Source organism: Lipophrys pholis (assembly GCF_963383615.2).
Source record: "Lipophrys pholis genome assembly, chromosome: 7".
Taxonomy (NCBI): domain Eukaryota; kingdom Metazoa; phylum Chordata; class Actinopteri; order Blenniiformes; family Blenniidae; genus Lipophrys; species Lipophrys pholis.
This window is the reverse complement of record NC_137638.1, coordinates 19508205-19519812: the sequence shown is the minus strand read 5'-3', so window position 1 is coordinate 19519812 and position 11608 is coordinate 19508205. Positions and strand designations below refer to the sequence as shown.

The 11608-nt window shown below is 40.8% G+C and overlaps 2 protein-coding genes across 3 annotated transcripts in view; both read left to right on the top strand.

Annotated features, from left to right (window-relative positions):
* The window catches only part of LOC308111682 (single-stranded DNA-binding protein 2), a 55004-nt gene extending 47852 nt beyond the window's left edge, over nt 1-7152 (top strand). The window contains exons 6-17 of one of the 2 annotated variants that reach the window (XM_080466670.1): nt 870-929; nt 1029-1095; nt 2409-2479; nt 2680-2747; nt 3178-3226; nt 3309-3344; nt 3426-3480; nt 3574-3644; nt 3812-3890; nt 3974-4002; nt 4105-4203; nt 5280-7152. In XM_080466670.1, coding sequence (XP_080322796.1) covers nt 870-929; nt 1029-1095; nt 2409-2479; nt 2680-2747; nt 3178-3226; nt 3309-3344; nt 3426-3480; nt 3574-3644; nt 3812-3890; nt 3974-4002; nt 4105-4203; nt 5280-5309 — 714 coding nt within the window. In that variant the 3' untranslated portion in view covers nt 5310-7152. The remainder of the gene's footprint in view (nt 1-869; nt 930-1028; nt 1096-2408; nt 2480-2679; nt 2748-3177; nt 3227-3308; nt 3345-3425; nt 3481-3573; nt 3645-3811; nt 3891-3973; nt 4003-4104; nt 4204-5279) is intronic. The other variant, XM_080466671.1, reaches the window with a different exon arrangement.
* Nucleotides 7153-8857: 1705 nt separating this feature from the next.
* Nucleotides 8858-11171, top strand: LOC308111744 (uncharacterized protein). Its single transcript, XM_080466756.1, has 6 exons — nt 8858-9396; nt 9801-9940; nt 10030-10094; nt 10198-10320; nt 10603-10701; nt 10799-11171. Exons 1-6 carry the CDS (start codon nt 9292-9294, stop codon nt 10852-10854), a joined length of 588 nt encoding a protein of 195 aa, XP_080322882.1. The 5' UTR covers nt 8858-9291; the 3' UTR covers nt 10855-11171.
* The last annotated feature ends 437 nt before the right edge of the window (nt 11172-11608 follow it).

The following is an 11608-nucleotide window of genomic DNA, read 5'->3' as shown; positions in this document are numbered from 1 at the left end:
CAGAGAACCCGAGGGAGGGCGTCTCACCTGCTGAATTAGGTAACGAGCGGCACTTTATTTCCAAACAAGAATGCAGATGACAGATAATGATTAGTTTACCTTCACTGCTTCCTCATAATAACTGAATCACTCTTTCTTCCATTTCCGTCCTTTTTTTTGTCGAATAGTTTTGATTTATTTTCCAACATAAGTTTAACATTTCAAGACAATGTAACACCTGAAGTCGCTTTATTTATCCAATGGCCATTTGACTCAGGTAAGAGTGATTTAAACTCGCGTCAAATTAAGAGGACCATTGCTCTCTAGTGGCAGATGGTAGTACTGCGGGCCTTTCCAACTACAGTGGCTTCAGTTCAGCAGACATGGCAACAGCATTGCTGCTGTCTGTGGTGAGCACAAGTGAAAACCCACACACAGCTGCTCAGGAGCTACACACACACACACACACACACACACACACACACACACACACACACACACACACACACACACACACACACACACACACACACACACACACACACACACACACACACACACATACACACACACACACACACACACACACACACACACACTACACTGACATCATCCTGACCACCACTACATCCTTTAGCCTGTCGTCGCCTTTCCGCGAAGTCAGTCTAATGAAAAAGAGGTCAGTTCTCCTGCTCCGCTGTCGTGGAACGGTTGTTAAAGGCAAATGAGCCCAAAAATCAGCAGGCGGTGCCGAGAGGAGCTGTGGTTGGTTTTCTGTTGCAAAATGCTGTCATGCTGTTTAAATATTACAAATAAATCATCACAATTATTAGTTGTCTTCACCGTTTCATTTATTGAATATGCAAATACTGTGTTTACTGTTCTTTCAGCCATTCATGTCACCTCGGTACCCCGGAGGACCCAGACCGCCCCTGAGATTACCCAATCAAGTAGGAGCCACACTGACACCTGCAGGAGTAATGCTGACATATCTGCTCTGCGTCAGTGACGATGATACTGAATTACACTGAATCCTGTTTGCTCTGTAGGGACTGGGAGGAGTTCCAGGGAGCCAGCCAATGTTACCAAGTGGAATGGATCCCACAAGACAGCAAGGTACACACTACACACACTCAAACACCGACGACACCGCCATGCCTTTTATTTGGTGTTTTGGAACCAACAGGTTCTATCAAAGCTTGATGGGGCTTTTAATGTTACCAGCATGGCTGAAAAGAGACTCTTTCTCTTTTAGAGCTACTTCAATAGTACTGAGGAATGTGAAGGGCTTCTTGTTACAAACTATTAACTCCTGTAAACTGTTTATATTCCATGCCATCACTGAATGGTGCAGATCAGTTCTGACCCAGACCAAGAATGACCTAATTTGTAGTAAAATATATAATTGGAAGGTACAAAAAAGCCTGATCTGATAATATTGAATGTGAAATTATTCCTTAATTGTGGTTTTAGAGAGCAGGGATGGTTTTTCTTTAGGTTTTACAACACTTTTATTTGATCCAATAAATCTGTTATTACAATAGCATGCCCTGTTTTACTGCCACTTTGCTTTAGGCTGCATCTAGAGATTCACCAAAGTCGTCCAGAGTCCTAAAGGTACACCGTGGTCCATCAAATGAGTATTTTTCATTGGGCCTGAGGCTGTGGATTAGCTGACCGTGACTTGTCAGTAAAGACTCACTGCTTAGATGGAGTTAAAAAATAACCCTCACATTATTTGGGCATTTTGTTGCACTGGTTGATCAATGCAATTGCATCATTGTATTTCTGATCTATGCAGCTAATGAAGAAGAAGATTTGAACTCTGCTGTTTAGAACTTGGTGACAGCTTTTGATTGTGTGTTTATTGTATCATTTGATGAGCTTTTGTGTCTCTATACATATTTTTTTATTTTTTTATTTTTTTCTGTTGTTGCCCTTAAAGTTCTACACCGCTGCTGCATCATCTCTGCATATCAGACGGGAGCTTTACAAAAAACACTTTCTAGAAATGCAGTGTTGGTGGAGTCACTTCATGAGATTTGTGGTAGAAAGAAAACAACAAGGCCCTTGTTTTATATCGCACCACTCCCGCCCCCTAGACGACGCATGAATTAAAGATTCAGGATTGTCAGTTGAGTTTTAACCAACCTAACAACAGAAAAACAGCAGCTCAGCCGACTGTAAATGTGACGTCGTCTGTGTCGCCACACATGCAGGTTTTATTCATCATTTCAAAACACTATATTGTACACACAAAAGCACAAAACAAAAAGAATCCTTGTCTAAAATAAAGTTTAACAAACTGCCTTGACACACTTCGAGATGTTTAGCTACAAGTAATCAAACATAGCATCCCGTTTCAGAAATCCTTAATCCTGAACATGTTGGCTCTTATACAAACTGACTGTCTGTTTTGTGTGTGTCAGGACATCCGAATATGGGGGGACCAATGCAAAGGATGACCCCACCCAGAGGGATGGTACCACTCGGGCCCCAGGTATAGGCTACCACAATTTGTAGGATTACTTACAAGCTGTTGTTGTGCTCGTTGAAATAAGTTCATTATGCCTATTGTCCATAAGTGTTTTGCTTTCGTGTTTTCAGGCAAGTAGAATTTGAAAAGAATGTTTCAAGGAAAACACTTTGTTATTGTTTCATGGATCTGAGTGTCACTGTGATGTTTTGTTTTTTTCTCAGAATTATGGAGGCGGGATGAGACCTCCACTCAACGCCCTGGTTGGTCCTGGGATGCCTGGTATGAGCATGTGAGTGAAAATGCATACACAAATTAATAACTAATTTCTCACTGCAGCTTTTTGCCTTGTGCATTTTTATTTTATGTTTTTTTTCACGGTGTGCTCTAGGGTGTGGAGGTTGAATTGGGACGTGATTTTCCTCTATTTATTCTTCTTCACTTGTTTTTTTGTTTTTTTACTTGTTCCCATCGTTCTTTTCTCACTTTTTTTTCCTGGCACCAGATGAGCTTGTTATTGCCAACTCTGTCCAAAAGAGGTGGAAACAAAGAAGTCAGCCAAAACTTGAAAACTGAAGTTTGTGTGTGTGTGTGTGTGTGTGTGTGTGTGTGTGTGTGTGTGTGTGTGTGTGTGTGTGTGTGTGTGTGTGTGTGTGTGTGTGTGTGTGTGTGTGTGTGTGTGTGTGTGTGTGTGTGTGTGTGTGTGTGTGTGTGTTTTCCAGGGGACCTGGTGGTGGAAGACCCTGGCCAAATCCTCCGAACTCCAACTCTGTAAGAGCTCAAACACAGAAACCTGATGAAAAGACTTGTTCTCTTCACGCCCCTTCATGTTTTTATTCCTGTGTTTTCGCAGACCCCCTACTCCTCTGCATCACCAGGAAGTTATGTGGTATGTGGATTCGGTCTAACGTGCTCTTTTCTACAGAAAGAGGCAGTCAACCATGAGTTCATGTAAAACCTGTAATTTCAGGGACCTCCAGGGGGAGGGGGCCCACCAGGAACCCCGATCATGCCAAGTCCAGCAGGTAAGCTGTGTGTATGAATGTTTGTTTTGTTTGCATATGGTAATAAACTTCTGTCCTCTTATGATCAATTTTCATTCGTCTTTTTTTCTTTAGATTCCACCAACTCCGGTGACAACATGTACACAATGATAAACACAGTCCCTCCTGGTGGAAGCCGACCAAACGTGAGAGATTTCTGAGTATAATTTCTACCTTCACACCATCAGTATTGAATTAAAACGGTTCCAGTAGGATTTGATTAAATTGATTTCTATAGATTATTTTGTCATATTGCACTTTCATTTGCGTGTCCATTCTGTCACCACTGTCTCCCATTGTACATGGTCTTCAGTTCCCTATGGGTGGAGGAAGCGACGGTCCTTTAGGAGGAATGGCTGGAATGGAGCCTCATCACATGAACGGATCTTTAGGTACAATAGGAGCGTGCTTGTGTCCACGTGAAATACGAGTCTTCATTTGATCACACATTGGATAATTCCTTCTCTTCTTACAGGGTCAGGTGATATGGACAGTCTCCCGAAGGTAAGAGACTTTAATAGCCAGCTCCCGTTCGGATGATTTCTGTAGTTTTGTTACCAGTTGGTACGACTGAGTTTTTTTTTTTTTTTTATTCTCTTTGAACAGAACTCTCCTGGTAACTTAAGTATGAGTAACCAACCCGGGACCCCGAGGGAGGACGGCGAGATGGGAGGAAATTTCCTTAACCCTTTTCAGAATGAAAGTGTAAGACGTGTTATTTACTGTGTGGACTGATCACGGGGATCGCTGGGTGTTTGCCGCCAAAACTTTACATGAAATTTGGATCAAATCTGTGTAAAACACCAATTATTCCCTCCGGGAATTTTTTTTTATAAAAAAATCCAAACAGCGCAAAAGATTGTGAACCGTCACAAAAGTTCACTTTAAATCTGTCTGGGAGGCATTGTGTGTGTGTTTTGAGATTTTATCACTGATCTCTGCCTAAAAAGCAGGAGTCTGTTAATAAAGTCTGATAATGACGTTTTAAAGTGTCTCAGATGTTAGCAGTTAACTAATTCAAATAGAAAAGCAAACTCAGCTACTGTGATCATAATGTGCACACCACACACACACACATATACACACACACACACACAGTAACTTCCAGCACACTCCTGATAATGATGCTGCACATTTCCACTGTGGGCTGATGAAGGCTGCAGGGTAGGAATCTCTCCATACGATTAGATAATCTATTAACAATAAGAATCGCTGTAGTGGTACATATTGCTGGTAATCTCTTCACAACACGTATCATTGCCTTGAAGATATTATAATAAGTACATCCAGTTATTCTGTCGATTCTGTTGTCAATAGAAGATAGTTTCTATATGTGACACTATGGCAGCCAGCTAGAAAACACTTTATCTTAATTCTTTGATTTCTGTGTTGTTAAATGTCTTATTTCATATGCTTATTCTGATTATTTATTATTTATTGTTTCTGTCTTTTTGTACTCAATTTTGAATTTTCTTGAAGGATCCAAAATGATCAATAAAATTCTATTTAATCAAATTAACTCAGACCACAATATGTTCTTCATCAACAATTATAACTTTTTATTGGCACAAATAGTCTTTTCACATGATTTGAGGAATCGCTTTTGAAAATGCGTGGTATATTAAGAAACTATTATTTCATACTTGAACATGTGAGAGATCATTTCTCATCCCCATCCCGCTGCACATAAGTTCCCCTCCTAGGATTTCCCAGAGATGCTTAGTTCAGGGTAAATCATTGTGGAGTCGTACTCACGTGTTTCTCCTGGCTTCTGTCTGCAGTATTCTCCGAACATGACGATGAGCGTGTGAAGGCTCACGCGAGCGGGTTCGGTCAGTCACTCATGAACCAGGTGTGGATCGGTGATAAGCGGAGAGACAGGATGTGATGTCATCTTGGCCAGTGACTCTTCTTCCACCGCCCACCCTCTCGGGACAATTGCCCCAGGCGCCGTCCTTCTCCAACCCCGCTTCCCTCCCCGTCACACCACCACCACCGCCGCCGCCGCCGCCCCTCCCCACCACTCGTCCATGTTTTCTGTCCATGTCGGCTCTCTCTTGTTTTCTCCTGCCGGTCCAGGTGGTGACTCTACTCCGGTCATCAGTTCTTCCTCTGCAACTATGAGACTGTACAAAAGGAATCCCAGATTGGAGGAACCCAGAGACGAACTCCTTGTATATTTACAGTTGGTGTGTATGAGAAGGTGCACACACATCTGTCTGAGTTCAATACCCCAAAAAACATGCCAGTATCCTACAGATGAAATATCCGATATTTAAAAAAAAAACTAAATCATACTTTTGGATTGATACATTTAAATGATTTTTACAGATTTTGTCTATTCTGGACAAACCAGCTCATTTATTGACAGAGGAGAAAAGCATTGCAGTCATAGCTATGAGGGTTTTGTTGCGGCTTGTGAAGGTATTTATGAGAACATTTTGTGTTTTCTGTTTTAAGCTATGGGTAAGATTGGGTCATTTCCAGCCACAAATATGACAAAATCAAGAGATTTGTTAATGGCTCACCTCATGAGGTGTCAGCTTTCCAGAAAGGTTCTATTCACCGACATTTTAAAACTGCTGTTTAAGGGTTATCGTGAAAAAAAAATTCACAGTTGTGATCACGCAGGTGGAAAATCAAAAAGTTACCAGCGGGGAAATTCCCACTTCGAAAATTGAGAGTGATTTCATAACAACAAACATCCAACTAGTTAGCATTATAAAAGTTTGTCAAAAATCTCAGCCATCAACCTCATAAACAAACACACGGATGAAATTATGTTATAAAAGTTGCGATAGATTATATTTTTGTTTATTGTAGAATGACAGTAAAGGTCCTGAATTTTGTGATGTGTCATTCATATCTACTACAAGATGGTTTATTGAGTCATGCAAGGAAGCAGCATGAGGAATAGGTAATAATACGTTGGCTGAAGCTTTTGTTTTTACACTCAGCTGTAATCTACTTCAAAAGTACTCTCCATTTACCCGATCTGGACCGCTGCAACTCCCAACCAAAAAGAAGAACCAATTAACTCTGAGAGCCAGGCGAAGGATGATGAGTTTTAAAGTGAATCAGCGACAACAGAAATGGTTTCGATTTTAGAACGTGCCCCTGTTCAACCAGTAGTATTCAAAGTTTTATTTGTAGATGGTAAACAATGATGTCCAGCGACTCTCAGTTTTTCCAGTCAGGTTGGATTCCTACAGATGGCATCACGACGGAATGGCCCGCAGTTTGCCACAGATGCACAAATGCTGCCATGAACGCACCATTTATTCAAGGCTTACAGGAAACGATGTAGCTTTTGTAGAACAGCGGCCTGGGTGACAATAATAAGCCTTTAAAAAAAAAAATTTAAATGCTGTAATTACATTTGTAAAGCAATACTGAGACAGTTTGTCTCTTCAGCTAAAATTTAAGAAACGCTACAGGTCAAACCAGACCAAGTGAGGCAATGAATGGCAAACATTTTAGGCTTAACTGAATCACTTTTTGTTCGTCATAAATTCAGCTTTCCATTGACAAGATGAAAAATATTATTTCCCGAATAAAAAGAAATCCTATTGTCTCATTTCACATTACCGTATTTTTTGGACTACAAGTTGCATCTGACTACATGCATCTATCAAAAAGTGCGTCATGAAGAGGAAAAAAAAAACTAAACAAACTTTCTTCCTGTAGCTGTCTTTCCATTTGTGTTTCATAATTTTCAGTAAAGTTTCACAGTAGATTTTATTTTGGGGACAGTTTACTTCCCATGTAAGTCAAACACGGCAATAATAGAGGTTTTTTTTGTGGCACTTAATCATACATACTTAGTCATGCAGTGACATCTAGTGGTTCCAGATGGTATGTACTAATCTATTTTGTTGCTTATCAATATATGTCACATGTCCAATCAAACAACCAAAAGAAGTGTTACTTATCGCCCATGAAATACGGTATATGTGAGCATTCACTCGTATTATTATTTAATCAGATAATAACGCAGAAATAGAAGTGGAACAAATTATGCAAAAGTTGAGAACCAATGTTACAGTAAAAAAGCAAATCTTTGGCCAGTTTTTACAGATTAATTGATGCTTTAATCTTCATTCACCTGTAATTTCTACTGCTCATTCACCATATAAGACTTCCCTGTATGACTGGTGTGTCACAACTGCTATTTACGTGCTGGTGGAATCCAAGAGACTTAGAGTCAACAAAACAATAGCTGTTTTTTTCTTTTCTTTTTTTTTTTTTACTCAATGGAAAATGAACTGTAATGCATTCATACTTTTCAGCTCTTATAATCTCATTGGTTTTTGTCCCGGAGCTACTATCGGGTTGACTGATCAAACAAGCTGTTAAAACAAACTGATTACTGCGATGGATCCACAAGCTGATAAAGTCACTCGTACTTTGCTGTCATCCGGCTAAACTGTGATTTTAGTATGACATGAAAGGTTGGTTGGTACAGAAAGCTCAAAAATAAGCTTGTTTTTAATCAACGTTTGACTCCTCTTTCACTGCCCAAGATGAATGATCATCATGTACAAAGGGTCGATACTCCTGTGAACATTCTCCTTCCCATTTCCTTACTGCAAAGTGTACAGCTCACAATATGTAGCTCCTCTGTCTGTATGTGTATTTGATATTATTAATAATATTATTATTATTTAAAGATAAACCCGGAGAGAGCTGTTGCAAAAGGGAAAAATGAACAGATGATACATCTTCACCACTGAACAGAGGTGTTTTTATTTTGTTTGCGTGTTAGATCGAAGCCATAAGTGGGAGTACAAAGAGGACGCATTTGTAAATCGGATCACGTTTTCTGTTTTGTGGCAGTACGTGGGACTCCATTTGTGACGTGTTCATTTTCTCTTTTTTATTCTTGTATTATGTTTTTGTAAATACACAGAGAAGTTTCATGGGTTTTGAATATGCTGGTATAAAGCTTCTCTTCCCTTATCCCTGACTCGTCTGCTCCTTTCATTCGACACAACGTTGGAGAGCGTTTGCAGATGACGTTCCAGTATCACATGCCGGGTTTTCTAGATTGTGCAATGAGGTGCATTGTGTTCCCCCTGGTGAACAGGAATACAGATGTGAGGTCCAGATGAAAATGTTTTGTCCTGCCTGACTTCACTTGTTGATCCTAATTCCTGGATCACGGACACCACGATGGCTGCCAACCGCAGAAGCGCAAATGTTCATGATGTTGTGATTTATGCTGTCACTACCACAGATTCAGTTTAGAAGCTCAATCCTTATTACTGCTGAAGTGCCCTGTGGCTTTTCGGAGCTGTGAAGCATTCAGGTGTAGCATGTGTGAACTGGACAATCCTGCAGAAGAGAACCTGGCAACAACAGGGACCAGGTGTGTTTTTCTTTGCTTGTTTACTCTGCTACCTCCATACTTCCTATTTCTACCTGCACAGTATACATTATGCATGAGACATCTCCTGACTATGTGATCTTTGTGCATCGCGAAAGCATATTTGTCTCTCTTCAAACACACAGTACACAGAGAAAGAGGGGGACTGGAATTCAACTCATAAGGAATAATTCATCCTCAGTGTGAGGAAATGTGAGCAAGTCCAACACAACCACAATGAAAACCATTGTTGTTTTATTGCGCAATTACTATTACATAACCCTGTTGAGCCCCTCCACCCCTGTGAAGCCCTCCCTCTCTCCTCCTCTGTTATATCTAACATGTGCTAGTGGTCATACCAGCCTCTCTGCAGGGAGGAGTGCAGTTGTTTTGTGTCGCTGTCCCATTCAGCCATTTCACTTCTCATCATGTCTTCCCACTTGTGTTTAGCTGTGCTGGCGCTCTTCGCACTGACTGCTGCTTCCGACCCCGACTGTGAAGAGCTGACTAAACCTCTGGATGATCGAACCAAGGTACGTTATTCTACGTTCCAGTTGGTGTGAAGCAGGATCAAGTTTTCGCTGATTTAAAGTCTCTTTTGGAGGTTTTACATACAGCAACTGAGCTACAGTACATCGCCTCTAACAGAGGATATTATTTCACTTGTTATATTATTGTGCAAGCGTACACTCCCACAGCTGATCAATAAGAGCATTCTGTTCTGTAATGCCTCTGATCAAATGTAATGTTGACCTGCACAATATTGTGGAAGAAAGTCAAATCAAGAAAGCCAGGATGCACAAGAGAGTTTGCAACCATGAATCAATGAAGTTATTTATGAAGTTATCAAGGTTTAAACTGATTTCACGTTGTATCATTGTTGGGTATGGTGCATCCGTCCAAAGTGTTTCTCATGTTGCTCATGATGTGTGTGCAGGTCTTTGGGAAATGGATTTTCTATGCCGGAACTACCGACTGTGAAGACAAACTGACACCCATAAAAGGTATCGACAGCTCCTGGATGGAATTATTGGCCGTACCCGAGGGTGACATGGTCCTTTACTATGGAGACAAATTGTAAGTTGCTGTTTAAGAAGAAGAAGTATATCCAGTGCATAAACAAACCAATATTCACACACACGCTATGTTTTTGTTTGACTTACCAGGGATGGAAAATGTTACCATGGAAGCGCGAATACCACCTTCGATGGGAATGTTACCAAAGCGACATGTGAGTGAATCAAACACATGTTGCTGTGTGTACTGTTCCCATTTGCTAGTGCCGCCTTGAATGCATCGCGGCATGGTAACACTTTTGGTTTTCTTTGTCATAGTTTACTTTAACTCCACCAGTCACGACCACATCGGGAAGCATTTGGTGTCGTGTCCCGAGTGTGTCCTCTGGGTGGACATGGACACGGTGGAAAGCTCAGGGTGCAGAAGCCTCTACCTCTTCAGTGAGTCCGTACACTTACACCAACCTTCCGGATTCATTTAGAATACAGTTTCATTAGAACAACAAGGACAGGTTTAGCAGCTTGAGACGGTGGTTCATGAATAGGAAACAATCCTATTTATCTGGGATTTGGTTGCCGGTGTTTTCGAAGAGGTGTACAGGTGATGTTCGGGGTGGGTGGGGTCGGCACGTTTAACATCTTTGGTTTACAGTTTATTTCCACGCTACATTGTGTAAATGACTTAGCTGAAACTTATCTTTCTGTCTTCTCTTTGCCTTCCAGCCAAAACCGGAGGCTTGGATGAGGCCGATCAAGTCATTTTCAAGAAACAGCTGCAGTGTCTCAACTTCAATCTCGATTTACACCATGGAGACAATAAAGGTACGACTTTCTTTCACCTTCTCTACACGTTCACTCTTGGACACCTCATGGTGACGAATTATATTGCCAATATTAATTAATTTCACCTTCTTTTCAGACTTGTGTCCGTATGAGAAGGTGGAATCCATCGTTGTGAAGAAGGAGGAGCAGTAGAGAAGCACACAGCTGTGTGCCGTAACCTGAAGTTATTGTACGTGACCCATTTCCATTCAGATGTCCTCTCATTAAAACTCTCAGTCCTACTTGTGTGCGTTACAGATGTCTTAACAAAAAGGGAGGGTACTTTTCCTCATCTTGCAGATATTTTTAGTTCAGTTGTGTTTGTTGTTATTGTGTAGTAATACAATGTCCTCAACATGTTGCAGGTTTCTTGTTGTCATAAAGAGATCAGAATTAATGTATTTCACCTTTCTGTTTTTTATTTTTTTATTTTACCTTACTGATAAATTGTGCATGTGAAATAAAAAACTAAAAAAAAACTCTGTTTCCATGTCCATTTGAGATCAATTCAACCCGATTGTGCCGCCTGGCTCTTGGTATTTGGAGCTGAAACTGCCTTCGAACTTACAGCAATGTCCATAAAACACCAGAAAGGAAACACACACACACATACATTGAAATAGCCAGTGAGAGCCGCTGTCCAGTCTATTCAGGAGAGTTTCAGCTCGGCCTCAACAGCTCCTTCATGTTGGCCTGGAGTTGGATGGAGTGCAGTGGTTGGCATGGCTGAGAAAGGAGTGTTGAAATGCTCTGGAAGTCACTGCCAAGGTCATTTACCGCTTTTCTATATCATGGAAGTGCTGTGGCCTATAGATTGTCAAGAAAGAAAGAAAGAAAGAAAGAAAGAAAGAAAGAAAGAAAGAAAGAAAGAAAGAAAGAAAGGCTCTATAACACCAAATGGTCAAAT

Excerpts from the sequence above, each read along its gene's own strand:
- LOC308111744 (XM_080466756.1), top strand. The coding sequence starts at position 9,292 with ATGTCTTCCCACTTGTGTTTAGCTGTGCTGGCGCTCTTCGCACTGACT. Across the intron at positions 9,397-9,800 it reads CTCTGGATGATCGAACCAAG|GTCTTTGGGAAATGGATTTT; the intron begins GTACGTTATTCT and ends ATGTGTGTGCAG. Across the intron at positions 10,702-10,798 it reads ACACCATGGAGACAATAAAG|ACTTGTGTCCGTATGAGAAG; the intron begins GTACGACTTTCT and ends CCTTCTTTTCAG.